The 18,917-nt window shown below is 46.1% G+C and overlaps 1 protein-coding gene across 1 annotated transcript in view; it reads left to right on the top strand.

The window, feature by feature from the left end:
* Positions 1 to 18,917, top strand: part of LOC6597808 — a 43,255-nt gene that overhangs the window by 12,289 nt on the left and 12,049 nt on the right. The window contains exons 4-5 of the mRNA XM_026991247.1: positions 4,666 to 4,793; positions 10,671 to 10,813. Of these exons, the coding sequence (XP_026847048.1) occupies positions 4,666 to 4,793; positions 10,671 to 10,813 (271 nt within the window). The remainder of the gene's footprint in view (positions 1 to 4,665; positions 4,794 to 10,670; positions 10,814 to 18,917) is intronic.

Genomic DNA, 18,917 nt, shown 5'->3' with positions numbered 1-18,917 from the left:
TTGGAAGAAAGCTGCGACAGCTAAAGCGTTTTGGGGATTTGCGTAATACCAACTGGAATGTTGTTCTCATATAAATAGCTACCCCTCTCTCTCTCTCACACATATAGTCGTGTGTGTGTGTGTGCTGAAGAAAAGTAATAACATAAATGACGCACACAAACACACACTCTGGGGCAGGGTGTGGGGGGTGGTGTCTGGGGGAAGGGCAGCACGAGGAGAGAAATATTGCAGCAGAGATTAGGTCAAAGCTCTCTGTGCATATACAAATTTGGAATATTTTTTTTTCTCGCTGCCTTTCTGCTGACGCCAGATACATAAAGGCGATAGGTATGTAGTTCTACATGTCCGTCCATATATGTACATATGTATATCTGATTCACAATTCACAATTTTTGTTTCTTTTTTTTTTTGCCGTCTGTCGTCTGCTGCCACAGGAAATGGCTAAACCAATATGACAATTTTTGCCTCACTCCAGCTCGAACTCCGTTTGCCATTCGCAGCATTTTCGCCAGAAGATAAACGGGGTTAAACGGGGTGCCTGAATGGAGGTGGGGGCGTGTTCTCCTTTGTTTAGGGAGGCCTAGCCAAATGCAGGGCCCCTCATCAAACAGGGCCCTAGCAAGTGCCAAGCCAAGACCATGGACAAACTATCTTGGGGGGCTAGAGTACTACTTGAAAATAGCGGAAAGATAGCTGAAGAAATCCAATTAGTTCACTTTCTTTTAGTGCCTCATTCATTCGTCTGTCTTTAGCGCTCAAATGACACTTTCAAAGACACCAAAGACACGCGGAAAAGCATTCAAGCTTCCATTTGAAGTTTGCATAAAAACCCCTGCAGATACAAGGATACCTAGCACGAGTGTGTGTGTGTGATTTCAAGGCATTTCAAGCAAAATCCAAAACGAGTAAAGAAGCAAACTAACTGATTGCCCCATAATCGTCTGGCACTTTAATTTAGCCAGCCATCTGCCAACTGCCTAAGCCAGACGGGGGGATTAAGAGCTCTTGCCAGCCGAAAGACTTCCTCTGCAGCATCCGTTTTTCAGCACAGCCCACAGCCCACAGCCCACAGCCCACGGCCCACGGCCCACCCCCAGCGTTAGCATCGACCAACAGATTCATGACTTTGGCCAAATCTCGGCTGACGAATTGCGTATACGCAACGGAGGTCTCTGCAGCATTTGAAATTGTGACAGCAACTTGTCGCCCCGAAATAAATAAGCAAAAAGTTGTTGAGATTTTCATTATATGTACATACAGACACGCTCGTATATAGACATGTCTCCACATAGATTCGATGTGTAATAGTATGAGTGTATTCATGCATTCATTCATACAATATATGTATGCAATGCCCGTACAATGCGCATATAAATGCGAATTCATTTCATTCCGATTGGATGCTATTCGGCTGGCAAGGCGGCAGACACAAATTAAAATATTTAAGCCAATTTTTTGCACTTGAAATTTAACAACATTTCAAGAGGTCTAAGGCGAGTCCTTTGGAATGGCAGCAGCATCAGCAGCTGACAACCAAATCCACCCAATCCGCACACACACACACGCACTCGCACTCGCACTCGTATGCAGAAGCGAAGCTGAGCTGATAAAATTCAAAGAAAAATGTTTTGCACTGAATAGTTTTCAATTTCATAATTCAGTGAGCACGCTCAATGACAGCATTTCAATATTGCTTACACAACAACAACAGCAGCAGCAGCAGCAGGAGCAGCAGCAGAAGCAGCAACAAAAACACCAACTTGGTGGAAAGGCAATCGTAGGTTGATCGAAGATTGAGATACCCTGGCGGAACCTCCAGGCCAAGCTTAGCGGCTAGGCCACTGCTCTGAGAAGCTCGTATTATTCTATTATTATGATCGCTGTCCGCTGATGAGGATGATAGGGACTGCTGTAGTCAAAGGACTATATAATTGCGGATGAGCTTCCATGTCCGGTCTGCCCAGTATACCCCTCTGGCTTTGTCCTGGCTACAGACACTCGTAACAACTATGGACAGCAGTAGCCAAATATAACGTATACGCATTGTATGCGATGATGCGAGTCGTTCTATACGCCAGTCCCTCCCTCCGCTCCTGCCCGGCTCTGCGAGCATGGTCTCTGGCAGGACAAAATGCATAAGACAAAGTTACTAAAAGTGTTTATTACATTTTATTCAATAACTCAGCACAAGTTCCAGGCCAACACAGTCCTAGAGCAGAGGATCGAGCGAGCGAGTGGGGGGGAGTGGGGGGAGTGGGGGGAGTGGGGGAAGGATTCTTGAAGTTACTTTTTGAAATAATAAAATTTTATGCATTTACTTTTTGTGTGGGGGGCTTCTTGCTTTCCAGCCCCCAAGAGAATTTATGTTGATTGCAGTCCTGTCCTGGTCCAAACTGTCCTGTTCTGTCCTGCCCTGTCCATTCCAGTCCTGCACTCTCCTGTCTCCTTTCCTGTGCCTGTGCCTGTGTGTGTGTGTGTATCCTGTGTCCTGGCCAATTAATTGCCCAGCATTTCATTTTCATTGCCGTTATTTATGATGTGACCACAAATATTTTTCAAAAAGGCATTGATATGCCACAGGAGGGATTTTATTTTCGTTTATTTTTTTGCCCATCCGGCTTCCCCACGTTTTTTGTTGTCCTTTTTTGTGTAGAAATCAGATCAGATATTTTATGTTAATATTAAAAACCCGCTCCACGGCCAGGCTCATTCATATTTATTGTGTTTTTATTTTTATTTTATTTGATTTTGTGTAAACTATTTTTTTGTCTGGCATTACATAAAGGCCAAAGGTGGTGCCGCGTCCGCGGGTGGGGCTGATGGGGATTTCGGCCACAAAGAAGAGAGCGGTGGAGAGCGGAGCAGAGCAGCAGAAAGCTAAAGCCGAATCAATGCCAACTGCAGAAAGAGAGAGTATACGGATCCTGTCCCGTCCTGTCCCGTCCTGTCCCGTCCTGTCCTGTCCTGTCCCTTCGTATCCTGTCCCTGTTCCGTTGCGCAGGACAACCTTTGTGTGGAGTGTACTCCCGTGTGCTTTTTGTGCCCTTTGTTTCTGCTTCTGCTTATGTCCTGGGTTCTGGGCCCTGGGCTGGGTATTAGGATTGAGGATTGCATTTTCATTTGCATAACTTTGGAGCTGTGTGTAATTAAATCCCGCTCGATCCAAAAGGGAGGCGCCGTCGGTGGCATAACCATTCTGGCACTCTCCGGACAGGCCTTACTTAGTTGCTGCCAAAGCAAAACTGAAAATTGAAATGGGAGTCTCTACGCCATCATTAGTTTATCTTTGCATTCGGCATTCCATTGATTGATGACCGAGAGAGCAGAAGAAAAGCCGAGCCTGGCAGCGGGTTAGGGCTCACACGTACACAACAAATTACCATAGACATTCCCTCTTTCTTGAGTGAAAGTCATGGAAAATCCCAAATGGGAATAGACAATTGGCCCCTGCCATCATTCCCGCTAATGAATCGAGCTGATTACAATTTAATGCCCAATAATTTATGGAATATTGTATCAATTTGCTTTCACCTGGCCCAATGGCAGTCGCGGCAGCCGCACACAGAATGACACCACATTCCACGATGTGCATGCACCAAGCACCAAGCACCAGGCACCAGGCACCCCGTGTGGCAGTGATTTAGAAATTTCCTTGGCCTCTGCGTCAAAATCAAATCAAATCAACGCCTACAGCGGCACTGAATCGATAGCGTATCCATGGCGGGTGCTAATGCAGTTAGTGCAACTCCTGATATAGGACGACGACGACGACGACGACTCCAACGTGCCTTCCACGCCCACGCCCACCGCCACAACCGCCGCCCCCCGCCAATGTGGCAGCACCCACCATCCACCCCCATCCGCCAGTGATTGGGGCACCAGAAATGCATTTAATATTTGCCTCCATATCGACTCCATCGATGGTATTGGCTTCGCTTTACCTTTTGTTTTTGTGAACTTTAAGCGAATTTGTTGACTCCATCACAGAACAAGGCAAAACAAGGCAGGACTCCCGGGACGCCCAGGATGAAGGATGAAAGAGGAGCAAGGAGCAAGGAGCAAGGAGCAAGAAGCGCCTGCAAGGAAGATGCCAACGAAAAAAAACCAATTGAATTCTATTGAGTTTTGGGACTGGCAATCACATACTCGTACACCGATGGCCTGTGCACACACGCCCAACGCCACCCACATATGCAAACAGCTTTTGACCCCATCCTCCCTCTGCATCCATCCAGAAAGAGCGAGAGAGAGAGGGAGAGCGCTCAGGATTTAGCTTAAGGCTATTTGACTTTCGGTCTCTCTGCCCCACACACACACACACACACACACGCTGAGAGTGGGAGTATCTCTGTGCGACTGAGAGGTTAACTTTCTTTTAACTTGTTTCTTGCACATTTCCTCGTTCCTCGCTCCTCGCTCCTCGGTCCTCGGTCCTTGTCTTCGTTCTGGCCGGGATTCCGGCCTGGCTGTGGGCCTCCTTATTGATATTTGCTTGGCATTGTATTGTTACTTGTTGACTTTTAACTTTGGACAAGCCTCTCGCTGCACTTCAGTTCGATTACCATCCGGATTGGATCTTGCATAACAAAATAGATTTTAAATAATTTTCAAACTGATTTGTGACTCCCTCCCTCTCTCTTTCTTTCTCTCTCTCTCTTTGTCTAGCTCCTGCCCCTGCCACGGATGCACCGGCAGACACCGCCCAGCGCTGCAGCACCGAGGACTGTGCCCTGCCCTACTGTTTCTGCTCGAAGGATGGCACCCAGATACCTGGCGACCTCGAGGCCGAAAAGGTAACTAAAGATACTCGCAGTATAGGTGGGAGTGGGAGTGGGAGTGGAAGTATAAGTATATATATATCTTGTACCAAGCACGGGTACGGTTTCATTGGATTCGTGGCCATTGAGGTGTGTCTAGGGTATCACAAGGCGTTCCAAGTACTCGATTAGCAGATGAATTGAAGGGTTCTATCTTGGCAACTCTGCCCAGAGTATGAGTGTAAAGAATCCCCTTCTCATCGGAGCTTGGATTCCAACCACACTCCCATTATGTTTCATCTAGAGACCATCCATAAGTCGAACCTCCGTTGAGAGCCATTGGCTCTGCTGCTACTTGTTGGCTCTGCCATTTTGCCCATTTGCATTTAAGTGTTAATTTGCAAGGCGATAAATTTCCAGTGCATTGACAGCTTTTATTTTTACGACACAGAACTGGGGCTATGGCAGCTGTGGATCGAATCGAATCGAATCGAATCGAAACGAAACGAATCGCTTTGGATTGGAATATACAGCTACAGCTACAGCTACAGCTCTCTCTCTCTCTATGGCGTTCAGAGTTCTCAGCGACTCAGTTCTCTGGGTTGCTGCCTGTGTTGCCTCCTGCCTGTTTGGGCCATGGTCATAAATCTATGTATTTGCATTCGGTTTGCTCTTATCGTCGCTTTGCATAAGGAAATTGTGCTCTTGTACTCGTACTTTTTGTCCAGAGCTCTCTCTCGCTCTTGTTGTCCGCTGCCGTGTGTGTCCTTGGCCATATTGTAGCCACTGTTGCTGCTGCTGCTGCTGTTGCTCCTGTTGATTCGAATATCCTGTTTAATAACTACGAGAACACGCTTTGTTTATTTGGCCAAGAGTTATGCGCTGCCCCGAGGGGCAAGCCAGACAGTAGTCAGCAGTCAGTAGTCGGAGCCCCTGAGCCCCGCCACACCTGGCCTCTGGCTTGTGTTTGATTGCGGTTCAATCTCAGCTCAATGCGAAAGGAATCCTCTTACCTGCTTTTTAGATATTCAGACAATTATTACTTATTGATTGGCACTAGAATCGTTCTTGGAATACGAGCAAGTAGTCATAAAAGACTCCAACGTTGCGTATACGTAATGGGATTACTTCAAAGATGCTTTGATTCATCCACATATTTTCATAATTTTTATCAATTTTCTGGCAAAAAGAACGCACATATTTGTGGTTTTTAATAAAGTTATTTGTCACCGTCACCGCTTTTGCCTTTTAAATTATTTGAAAATATTTCCCGCTTTTCCCGCATTAAAAACATCCGCATTCGGAAGCGCGGAAAATCAGTAGTGCATCAATCTGCGGGTAGGCGCCTGCCTCCTTCTGCTCTGCTCTGCCCTGCTCTGCCTTGTGCCTGTGTCTGTGCCTGTGCTGGGCGATTGACAGACAGTTTGTAGTGCACATTAGTTGTGGTTTCACTTGCATAATAACACGACTACTCGTAAAGGCAATGCACCAGCCGTGTCCCTGCGGGATGCCTGTATCCTGCGTCAACGACCAATTGAATGCTCTGTCTTCTGTGAGAGGAGTTCCAGGAGCCAGCACTGCTCCCCGAACTGATCAACCCTTTCACGTGCAGGATATCGTTTGGGGCGACACAAAAAAAGGCGGCACAAACAAATATAAGTTGAAAGCAAAGCGGATGTTTATGTGGCAGGCTGCGGGGGCGGCAGTGACGGCAGCATAAACGCAAATCGCAGGCAAACAAACAAATACTATATATATGTATAGATACACACACACGCACACAGGGATACATGGGAGATATAGGCACACACACACACACACACACACACACACACACACAAAGCCAAACAAGGCAAGCGGAGCCACTTAATTTTCGAAATTGAAATGTGTGTCTGTCCGCTGCCATTCCATGCAGTTCTGTCCCCCCCATCGCGCCGTGGCTGTGTGTGTGTGTAACAGGGTTCGTCTGTATGTGTATGGGTGCTTGTTTAAGTGTTATTAGCGCTTACATGTGTTCGCACCAGCAACCAGCAACCGGCAACCGGCAACCGGGAGCGGCAGCGGCAGCGGCAGGCCCCAAAACAATTCCATTTGCTGACTGAATCTTGCCATCTATGTCCTGTGAGTATCTGTGATTTGTTTTGTGTGTGTCTCTATGTTTGTGTTTGTGTTTGTGTGTGCGCACATAATTATAATTAATATCATCTCAATTAACCGCAAACAAGCGGTTAATTTGTGCATGCCAAAAACTTCCTTTGATTTGGCGTCGCGCTCCACACATCACGCATCCGCAGTGTATGCCGATGCCGCCACGGCTTTTCAGCTCCGTGCCCTAGTGCCCCCTCTACCCCTTCTTCCCGGGGAGTCTTTTCTGCCTTTTTTAACCACTTTTTTCACTCTTTTTTTTTTGCCCGCCTTGGCATTTCGATTATCGTTTCGCTCCATTTCACAATGTGCGGCCAATTTCCGCAAATGCAAACGGATATCTACCCGCCAAAAAGTAAAGACATTTATATACTCTTTTTGGGCCATAGAAGGCCAGGAATATGCGGCAACACTGTAGCTGCGAAACAGACACTCATTCGGAGTCTAAATACAGTCAAAGGAGAGATTCATTGAGCGATCAATCAGGAAGATATAGCGATACAAACGACTCCATCTGGGTTAAAGTATATATGTGGGCGGGGGGGCCTGGCCTCTAAGGAAGAGCTGAAATTGCGGCTAGCAAACCGCTTTTGCTCAATTTGAATTCGAATCGAATTTGATTTGAGAAAATGAAATGAAAAGATGGCACAGTGTCAACAAAAAAGTTTGTGAATGGTGGATGGTGGATGGCGGACTGGAAGTGGTGGTGGAGGTGGAGGTGGAGTGCTTCAAGAGGTGCCTAGTGAGTGCTGGATGGGTGGATGGGTAGATTGCTGGATTGCTGGATGGGTGTTGCAATCAATGAGCCGCTCAATTGTCGCTGCGATTGAGCAACTGAGCTATGCAAATATTCCCCCAATCCCCAATCCCCAATCCACCAGCACTATCCCTCCCCAGTGGCTGGCAAACGATGGGGCAGGGCAAACTTCTGTCTTGCCACCTCCATGGCGGGCTGGTGGGGTGGCTGCCATATTTGCTGAAAGACTAAAGTGCAAACTTGAGTCGCATTAGGCGAAAATTATCAACGCACACAGAGAAGTGCAGCAGGCAGGGTACTGGGACGACTGCGGGGGACCTGAGTATCTGTATTCCCAGCACTTTTATGCTCTATTTGATTTGGCCATATACTCGTCAGTTACTCAATTTCAAACATCGACTAGCTCAAGGTTTTCACTTAATCAGCCTAACTAGCGGTTAAAAAGGCTTTTACTTGGTCTTTCGGGTACCAAAGTTTCCACATATCATCCTCTAAGAATCAGCTGATTGACAATCATTTCTCAAGCAATGTTGCCCATTGTTTTCCATCTTCGAATAACAAAGAATAACCCACTTTGGATGGATTCCTTTATTGCATTATTCCTATTTTGATCTCAAAGTTGCAACGGAATTCCATTCCTCTCTCTCTCCCGCTTGGGTGGGGATCTTTTTTCTGATATTTTTCCATTGTAGACGATGCCTGACCTGCCACAAATCAGCCTATTCTCCTTAAAATATTCCACGTTTCAGTTCCATAGTTTCTTTCGATTACAGCCCTCTGCTCTGTGCTATTTCCAACATTCCAAACGCCACAAATCGGCTCTGAATGGCCTTCCAAACCATTGAATTGGTCGCCAACTTTTGAGCTTGAGGAATATGTGTTGAACCACGAATTTGTGTATGTTTGGAGAGCCTTGGGGTACGATTAGGGTCGTGGCAATAGGTAATAGACGATAGACGATTCAGCAATATGGCAATCGCATAAAGTTCAAGCAGCCGCACAATGGTTTTCCTCACTTTCCTCCTTGGACCCACCAAAAACTTGGTCCAAGGCTGGCAAATTTATGATTTGTTTTAGCCCTCTCTTTCTATCCCACTCTATTGGTCTCCCTCCCTCTCTCTCTTCTGGTCCCTCTTCTGACATTCATTATATTTGCAATAATATTTTTACTTCATAATTTAGCGAGAGCGAAAAAAGTTTTGCAGTTGATTTGCACTCATTTTGCGGAAACGCGCCTTTGAAATATGCCTTTCAATAAAGCACTCGACAGACCGACCGACCGACCGACCGACCGACCGAACGACCACCAAAGGCAATAAGAAGATTCATCTGGAAGTGCGAGTGGCAGTGGCAGGGGGTCGGCTGCGATGCTGCGATGGCTTCCAAATGAAAAACCAACCAACGGATGGGAAACGAAAGCAAAGGAAATGCTGTCAAATCGAAGCGAAAATTTCAATTTCAATGGCTGTCGAGAACCGCACCATACCGCTCCGCACCAGAACCTCATCCCAGGCACTGTGGCTGCAACTGCCGCTGCCGCTGCTGCTGGCTGGCGGAGACGACTCCTTCGTCATCTAAGCCGCACTTAAGCCGGACCGCTGCCGATGCCGATGCCGATGCCTCGAGTGTTTCACGCCTCTGCATAATTTTGCCAGCTCTGGCCAGCGTCTGGTCTGGCGTCTGGGGTTAGGCACCATCTCCACATTAATATTGAATTTGTACAATAATCATTTTTATGTGTCCTGCAATGAGCGTTAAGTGGGTTCTTGCCGTACGGTGCCGTACGGTGCCGGGCCGTGCCTTACGCCTTTATGGCCAGCTCTCGGTCGAAATGCATTTTGGATTTGCGCTCAACACCAACCCCGACCCCGACCCCGACCCCGACCTGCACTATTCCCCCCCATGCATAAAAGCAGCTTGACCCTGGGTCATCAGGATATTCGATATACTCTAATACGTGTCTGGGGTGGCATCTCAATCGAATGACTCTGCTGGAAGCTGAAGGTTGAATAAGTTAAGGGACTTTTCGCACCCTTTAGCACCGAATATTCTAGAGGGCCCACCTTGGCCTAGAGTATGTGAATTTCGGGCTTGCCCTGTGGTTCCTGGCTTCTGATTTTCCCCTGTTTTTATGGATCTTCATTTCGTTGGCTTTATTATTTTATTTTTCGTTTCCCTTTACCGCTTTTCTCAGAGGTCTTTGATTATGGAATTGCACTTAAAGTGTTGCAACAGAAGCGGCAGCAACTTCTTCTGGCTCTGAGTTTTCCCCCCAAATCTCAATTCGGGTTTTTGGGTGCCAATTTTCGTAATGGAATTTTCTGTTTGTTGCTGCTGCTGTTGCTGCTGCTGTTGCTCTGTTGGATGTTGCCTTCGTTCTATTGATAGTTGAGTATTATTCGAAATTAATTTGGCTTCGCGATTCTGCCTCCGATGGCTGGATGGCTGGCGCTGGCTGGCCACATGCCCCACTAATTATGTTTAATGCTCAAGTTGCAAGAGTTTCGCAGCAGAGTCAAAAGTAGGCAATAGGCACAGTGGGAGTGGGAGTGGGAGTACGGGGTGCGGGGTGCGGGGTGCGGTGCGGAAAAGTGCAAAAGCGCAACCAGGCGGCAACGTAGACAGGAAAAACAAACGCAAAATGCAAAACCTTCAATTAGAGCTGTTGCTGCGGTTCCAATGCCATCCCATGCCCGGCTGATTTTGAGGTTGGCAATCCTCTAATTGGGACCCCCATTCCCCCTTCCCCCTTCCCCATTCCCAATTCCCCACACGCACGACACACACGGTCATAAGTGTATGTGCCGAAGCTTCTACTTATGTACAAACGAGTATATTGAGATAGAGGCAATGTAATTAAGAGATTTTCCTCTTAGCCCAATCGAATGACAGGGTGCCAAAAGTTTAGATGACTTTGCTGGAGAGGAAATCCAGATGCATACAGACATAGTGTGTACCATTTGTTGTATATATGTATATGTATATTTATGTTTTTTCCTTTTTTGCTGCAGATCCCACAAATCATCATGCTGACCTTTGATGGAGCTGTCAATCTGAACAACTACGATCACTATACAAAAATCTTCAATGGCAAGCGACAGAATCCCAACGGCTGCCTCATTCGTGGCACCTTCTTCCTGTCGCACGAGTACAGGTGAGTTCTATTCTGTTTTGCTCTTTCAGTTCTGCTCGGGTTGCAAATTGAAGTTTAATAAGCCAGCTAGCTGGGTGGCAAGTCGGTGTGGCACAGCCGAGCTGACACTTGACAATTGATGTGTTGCCCCAGCAACTCTCTGTTGTCTCTGTCTCCCATTGCTGCTGTTGCTCTTCGTTTCCTTGGGGGTGACAGCAATTTTCCAAATGCACATTATTTTGGCATTATAATATTACGCATACGCAAGGGATGCTGCTGCTGCTGCTGCTTCTGCTGCAGCGACAGCGACAGCTACAGCTACAGCTCTCATTCTCTCTCTCTGTCTCTCTCGAAAGTTCGGGGGCACAGAAAGTCAAGTGTGCTGTGTAGTCGGGCTCTGTTTGGCAGACAAAGTTTTTGTTCAAAATACTTGTCACATACTTGCCAGGCCCCGCATACCCATACACCCAGGCACCCACACCCACGGCCCCCCACTTTTCAGCCTCATGCGAGTATGTTAGTCAAGTCCTGCCCTGGCATGCCCTGCCCTGCCCTGCCCTGCCCTGGCCTGCCCTGCTCTGCTCTACTAATTGTTGTTGATAAATTGGGGCTGACAAAGTTATGTCAACTGCAAAATGAATTTTCGCCAAAATATATGAACTACATTTTGACAGACTTATAAAGGAGACAGACACACACACACATACACAGGCACACAGGCAACACTCAACAAAGTAAAAGCCCAACAACAAAATGAAGGAAAGGAAAGAAAGAATATGATGAAGGAAAAGCAGCTACAATACAACGCCAACAGTTGCAGAACGTACGGGTACGAGTGCGAGTGCGAGTGCCAATGCGAGTGCGAGTATATAAAGACTCGGCAGAGTCCTGGATAAAGACAGTACGTATGTATGTGGGTGTCTACGGCAGTGTGGGGCAGTGCGGGGAGTAGCTAAAGATACTAGAGCGGTGGCAGCAGCAGCAGTATCTAAAGATAGAGGCAGTATGTAGTTGTAGTTGTAGAAGCAGTCAGCATGCATTGCCCAAAAATGATGTGAATTCTGCTACAACAGTGGGGAAAAAGGCAACGAAAACCAATGTAACAATTTTTGGTTTGAATATTTCGATCAATGATCCCCGGTACACCAATATATATATATTGATGTACTGTATTGAAGACGTTATTGAGTAAGTTATCGATGTGTAATTAATGGGGGATTAATCCAATAATTCATTGCATAAAATCCAAGACATCCTTTCGGTAGTCTACTCTATTTCAATATCATTTCCATCCCTCCAAATGCAGATCTTTACATCAGAGATCTTGCCACATTTTGCCATGGTGCAGATGCGGATGGCAATGGCATGCCCCAAAAGTATGGCATGGGAGCCCAGGACGTCGGAGGGGGAGGAGTGGCAAAACTAAGTGAGCGGCAACAGTCAAAAAATTTGCGAGCCGAGCGTGAACGGCAAAAATCTTGAGTGAAGTTTAAAAGCTTTTTTCTACTTCTGCACCACAACTTGTGGAGTGACAGCCGGGATGGGATGGGGATGGGATGGGATGGGGATGCAGGATGGGAACCAGTTTTGAAGTTGAATTGAAATGCGCTGAATGGCAGTAATTGCCTGAATATGTTACACATGCACACACATGAGTGCACTAATCGGACTGTCACCGTGTTCCCCATTTCACTTACTCTTACTTTTTCATGGCAATTCGCATTTAGTTAAGCTGAAGGTTCCCGCACATCTCCTGCGATCTCCTGTGATCCCAAAGATCATTCATCTGTATGCATGAATAAAATCAAGAAAAATACCAATAAAAATACCCGGAAAAATACCAGAATATTATAAAAATAAACAGAAAATAAATAATAGCAGAAAGAGACTGTAAAATACCAGAAAAATGCTAATAAAAATATTAAAAAAAAAAAGAAATATACTAGAAAAATAAACAAACAAGAAAAATAAATCAAGCTAACAGGAAAAGACTGAAAAACCGCAAAAATACAGAAAAATAAAACAAAAAATATTAAAATTCCAGACAAATTCTAGAAAACCTACCAAAAACAACAACAGGAAAACCCTAGTCTTTTAGGCTACTACTTTTGTAGGACTTCCATTCGCTCTGTCATGTGTTTTTTTCAAGCTCTTCTGTATTGTTCGCGCCATTTTTCCATTAAGCCCCTAACATCATAGCATGCTGTCATAGTATGGCAGATTCCATGGGACTTCGAGAATTATCGCTTCGATTCTGCCAAAGAAGTCTTGACAAGTATAGGGCAGGACATGCGCCAGGCCCCAAGGATCTGCAAATCTTTTGGCAGCCCAAAGTATCTTTTCCTTTCATTGAAAGGAGATTCCTTTTCTAGAGAAACCAGCGACGGAGCAAATTGGAACACCTCCCTGTCCGTATATGTACGAGTACGTATGTATATGTTTATATACTTTTGCTTTTTTCGGGCGAATCATTTTTATGCTTCTGCCTCGGAGAAATAGAGAAACGGAGACTCACTTTTCATTTTTTTCTGTTTTTTTTTTTCGTCCCACTCTCAGGCAACCCCTTTAGTCTGCAGCCCCATAAATAGTGGTAAACTTGCAACTTGCAACCACAGGAACAAGCAGAGAGAAAGAGAGAGTAGGGGGGGCACAGCAAAAGCGCAAGGCTGGTGGCAAGAAAATGTGGCAAAAGAATCATCTGCCTGCTCTCCAGTGCGGAAATGATTTAATGCGCTCGGCAACTCTTCAGCTTTTAGCTTATTTTGTTAAGATTTTTATTCTCAATTTGTTGTTGGCTTTTGTTGCTGTTTTTCTGTCTTTTTCTCTGTCTCTGTCTCTCTAGCTGTTGCTGCTGCCGCTGCTGCTCCTGCCACTTTTGCCTGGGGCCTGATGATTTCTGATTTGGCATGCAGAGATCCTGTTGCCGCTGCCACTCCGCGCTTCTCCCCGAGTGGCCGCAAAGTATGCAGCGAATATTCTCTTTTTTGTTTACGGCCGCTGAGGCAATTAGTTTTGTCAGTTCTCTGCACGATGAGAAAACAAGAACAAAAAAAAAAAAAAGGATGAGAGACGACGGGTTGAAGTGCAGCGGCTAAAGAGAAAAATGTATATTCTCTGTCATTCGTGAATGTCGGTGGGTGCTGCGGTTGCTTTTGGCACTCTCCCATGTACACACACACACACTCACAGACGTCATGCAACATGCATCATGCATGCATCATGCCCTTTTTTTCGTGCGGTTTTTGTGGTCAGCAATTGATTTAATTTTTAACAGGAACAGAAATGGGGTACCATTCAGAGAAAGTGAGAGAACGGGGGATACGAGAACGGCGAGTATTTACCAATGGGAAAAACAAAACAGTTCTGTATTTGGTGTGTTAAGGGTTCATCGATAATTATTGCAAGTCAGGGTTTTCCCACAAAAAAGACATAGAACTCAGCTTGAGACAGGGAAACAGGGCTTAGGAAACACCCCACTGCAATGTACACAATATTTACTGCCCAGCCTCTGGGCAAAAGATTTCAATTGTTGTGTGGCCTGCAACACCATAAATGTTTCATCTGTAAGACAGGATCTCTCCATTTTCAGTAGTGAATAAATGTCTCACCACCTTTTCATCGGAAAGATGCATCAGTGAGGGATGGGCATTGGGCATTGGGCATTGGGCATTGGGCGAGACTTCAATGTACAATATTTATTGCTTGGCCTGCGGAAAAGGCCCCATTATTTTATTTGCATTCTTTCTATTTGCCTAAAATGCCTGGCAGACAGACGTTTTCGGTGGCTGTGTGATTCATTCCCTAATTGCTCGACATTCGACGAACTGCAAACAGAAGAGGTACCGCTCCAGGTTCCAGGTTCCAGCCGAGGCTTCTAAGAAAGATTCGGTGGCCCAGCTGCTTAGAATATTCATTTCAATTGTCATTGCCAGCACGTTCGACACGGCAACTGGGAGCAGCTCGGAACGAAGGAGCTGCTAACTGGTGGAAGTTGCTCCTGAATCCTGTAGGGCGTGTAGGGCTTGTAGGGCTTCTAGGGGTTGAAGGCTGTCGGGTGTAGGGTGCGAGCTGTTTGCTATTTATACGCCAAAATGTCACTGATAACGAACTTTCCTGCCATTGAATGGTGCTTCCTTCTACTTGGGGATGCTGCTTGGTCCTCCTGCTGCTCCTTCTGGTTCTGGTTCGGGTTCTGGTGCTACTGCGGCTAAGAAAACAATCAGACAATTGCCACAGGACTTTGTACACTTTGCTGACTGCAGGCTAACAGGACTTACGCACAGATACACACACACACACACACACACACACACACACACACACACTCTTATGGCTCTGAGACAATGCCAGTTCATTTGTATTTGGCTTTGGCAAACTGCAAAAACCCAAGAAAAAAATTAAGAACAATGTTGAGGGAAAACTTTTTGCGCAGCATTTTAATTGCACGCAAAAACTTTTAACTAACTAACAAGCCGAAAACTAGGCAACACCTCACTGAACACACACACACACACACACAGAAACACATACAGACACGAAGGCACACAGACTAGTCTACACACCAATAAAAGGCAAAAGTAAAAGATATACCAAGCCTTAGATACCCTCGAGGTCCGTTCAAAATCTCTCGCTTTTATCCGATTTATTCCTTATTATTGTTTATATTTCAAAATAATATTATACAGAAATACAGAAATGTCTTCAGAAACAGACGAGACTTCAAATTCGAAGAAAAAATAAATATTCAATTGTTTCGTGAAATATGATCCATTCAAAATATTTGATCTAAATATATTTCACATTTAAAATACCCAAACTAAATATATTTCCTAGAAATTAAATAGAAAATTTCTGTTTTATGATTAGCTTCAATATGGGCCATACTTGAAAGAAGTTATAATTACATCTATACATGAAAATAAATTCGATTTCTTCTTAGTATTTATTTTTACTATGCCTTGGAAGGTTTACCCATCCATCCATCTATGTCCCTCTACCATCTGAAACTCCCCTAAACTCCTTTTCGTCTGGAAAAGGGTATACCAGAAGAGGAGATAGAACAAAAAATGGAGTTTGGTGGCAATGCGAGAGCCAACTAAACAAAAGCGACTTGTGGGGCCAAAATCTAATTTTCAAACATTTACGTTTTAATTTTACTTGTTAACAATATGCGAACCACTCTGCAGTCCGCACTCCGCACTCTGCAATCCGCAATCCGCAATCCGCACCGCAGCACCTTCCGCTTCAGAAGTCCACTCAAAAGAGTGGGAGGCAGCAAGACAGTCAAAGAACGAGAAAGAGAGGAGAGGACGAGGAAACATGTGTGCGTGTGTGCGTGTGTGTGTGTGTGAGGCAGAGAGAGCACTCACTGAATAAACATGAGCGACTTTTGTGGTCTGCTACGGACAAAACGAGATTGAAATCGAGTCGCGTTATGCTCAGGAGCTGCCTGCCTGGCTGCCTGGCTGCCTGGTGGGGTTGTGGGGGATAAACTTTTATTGCTGGCAAACTGGCCACGCCCACTTTGGTGGGAGACTGGACTGAGGACTGTGGGGGGTCACCTGAAGACCGCACAACTTGCGGCAGCAGCTGCTTTAACTATGTAATTATTTATTTTAAATCGTTTTTCGCTCCGCTCTCATCTTTCTGCCGTCAAGCGTAAGGGCAGGCGCCGCAGGAGGAGCAGGAGTGGGTGGTAGAGAGTGGCTGTATAGAGGGCGATGGGTGGATGGTTGAATGGGCGTGGCTATTAGTTACACTTAAACGGTTTCCGACTGGGGCGGCACGCAAATATTCGCATCAGAAGTGCAAAGCAAAGTAAACGCTTGATAAGTGTATCGATAAATGTTGCGCCTTGGCAATCGTTTATCGATATCTACCCGAAATTTGATTCGTATGCCTTTTTTTTGTACATATTTGATAATCGTCTTGGGAGTATGCGAGGCTTAAACGGCTTGTACGGCTGGCTAAACAATCTATTAGCCACGAGATTCATTAGCATCCAAGTCCATTAGCTGTCTTTCAAAGCCATTCCCGTTCGAATTTGCCTTTGTTGCTGCATATTTCATGGGGCAATCTGCTTAATACCGATGCCAGACACACACGCACACACACACACACACACATATCGATTAAGGGACATTTATTATGGATTTAATGAAACACAAGCTGCAACCGCAGCAGCAGGCCCAAACTGCGACCAAGACATTGTCCCAGATTCCAGTTACACAGGATTCTCAAAATGCATACACTTGTACTTGTACTCACACTCGTGCATTGTAGGGGTAATTACCAGTGTGTGTGTGTGTGTGTGTGTGTGTCGTTTGATATTGCATCTCCCGTGTTGCTGTTTGCCATCGCTTGACCTCATAAGCCGCACAGAGGACAGATACAAAGGAGACAAACAGAGAGAGAGAGAGAGAGAGAGAGAGAGAGAGAGAGAGAGAGAGAGAGAGATAGAGAGAGTGGGAGAGCCCTCAGCAATTACCAAAAGGTGAACTTTGACACGCGTAATCAACACCTTGACATTTTGCAATTCCCAGGAAGCAGCAGCCCAAAAGAACCGAAATCTGTTTAGCAGCCCTCTCGCTCTCTCTGCCACAGACTGTGCCTGGGTCTGGTACTTTGTTGTGCTCCTCCTCCCCCGTCCTGCTCGACTAAACAACTTTGATGTTCCGGTTTCCTGCCGCCCCATTTCGCTGCAGGCACAACACACGCGCCTCCACATATGTATGGCATGGGGGAGCGGAAAACGGAGAGCACAGCTCGGGGGGGGGCTCTGGCTTCAACAAAAAGTTCGCTTTTCATTTTCCTTTCCGGTCCCGTTTCGTTGGCTTAATATTAATAACGTGGAGCGGCACGGCGGCTCCTGAGACGCTGGCTAACCAGCCGGCCAGGGTAGCCGCAAGCCAGTCACCACAATACTGGCACTAGCACCCCAGCCCCCAGCCCCCAGCCCCCAGCCGCCAGACCCCACTGGCCCCAGCTGCCGCGCCCACTTATCGTTTCCAAACGATGATGCAATGTGGACAGGAGCACATAGTATCTGAGAACTATCGTGGAATAAACACAACAGGAGAGATGTTGCTGGTACTCGATACTTATGGATGGATTATGGACTTATGGATGGTACCTCTTCCACAGAAGGATGGCCATTTTACGGAACGGAAGATAATGCTCGCTTGGAAAAGATAATCGAGTGAATATTTATATAAATATAATCAACGTATGGCACCCACTGTACTCCGCTCTACATCTCCAGCTCCAGCTCCAGCTCCATCTCCTTCCTCGTTCTCAACTCTCGCTTTTGTTGTAACTTCCACCTTGATGCTGACGCTGATGCTGATGCTGCCGTCCAGATGCTGGAAATTTTCTATGCCTAGAAGCGGCTGCCGCAGCGTTAACGTCGCGCGGTGGTCGCGCGCCTGATGTTGATGCTAATGTTGACGTGGCCATGCCCCGAACGCCCCGAACGCCCCCAACGCCCAACGTAATGCCACTGACACTACAGGGGGGAAACAACAACAGCAACAATAGGGACAACGATGCCGACATCTTTAGCTTTAAACTTTCTAAATGACCTGAACAACTTTTGAGCAGCTGTCTGTCAGGGTTTGCAAGTTTTAAGTTGCCATCAAAAAGGCAAAATAAATAAGTGGGAATGATACGGTCGAGAAATCGGACTATAATACACCGTTTTTGAGGGAACAAACTCTCTCTCTTAAAATTAAAGGAATACCATCGTCCACATTTAGTTTCATCATGAGGATATTGAATAAGTTCTTCGGAGATTCTTGTGTTTTAATTCTACTAGGGCTAGGACTTGCCACTAGGACCAGCCAGCCCCCATTCGTCATGACTAGGGGCGCAACAACAGAGGCTGCAATACGGAGAGAGAGCGAGAGAGAGAGCTAGAGAGAAAAGACTAGAGCTTAATAGAGCCGAAGAGATTGGGGGGCACGGAAGTTTCATGCATGCGAATTCCACTTTAATTTGCTCCAACTGTCGGCGACATTGTTGGGGGTCTGTATTTCGTTTGCCGTCGTCTGGCCGTGTGGCTCGCCGTGCTTCTGGCTCCTGGCGCTGCCTGCACTTGGCCGACATTGCGTATACGCATTGTTGCTTT

Source organism: Drosophila persimilis, unplaced genomic scaffold (genome assembly GCF_003286085.1).
Source record: "Drosophila persimilis strain 14011-0111.01,24,50 unplaced genomic scaffold, DperRS2 tig00000653-arrow-arrow-pilon, whole genome shotgun sequence".
NCBI lineage: Eukaryota > Metazoa > Arthropoda > Insecta > Diptera > Drosophilidae > Drosophila > Drosophila persimilis.
The sequence above is the reverse complement of the archived record's forward strand: the minus strand, read 5'-3'. Positions and strand labels throughout refer to the sequence as shown.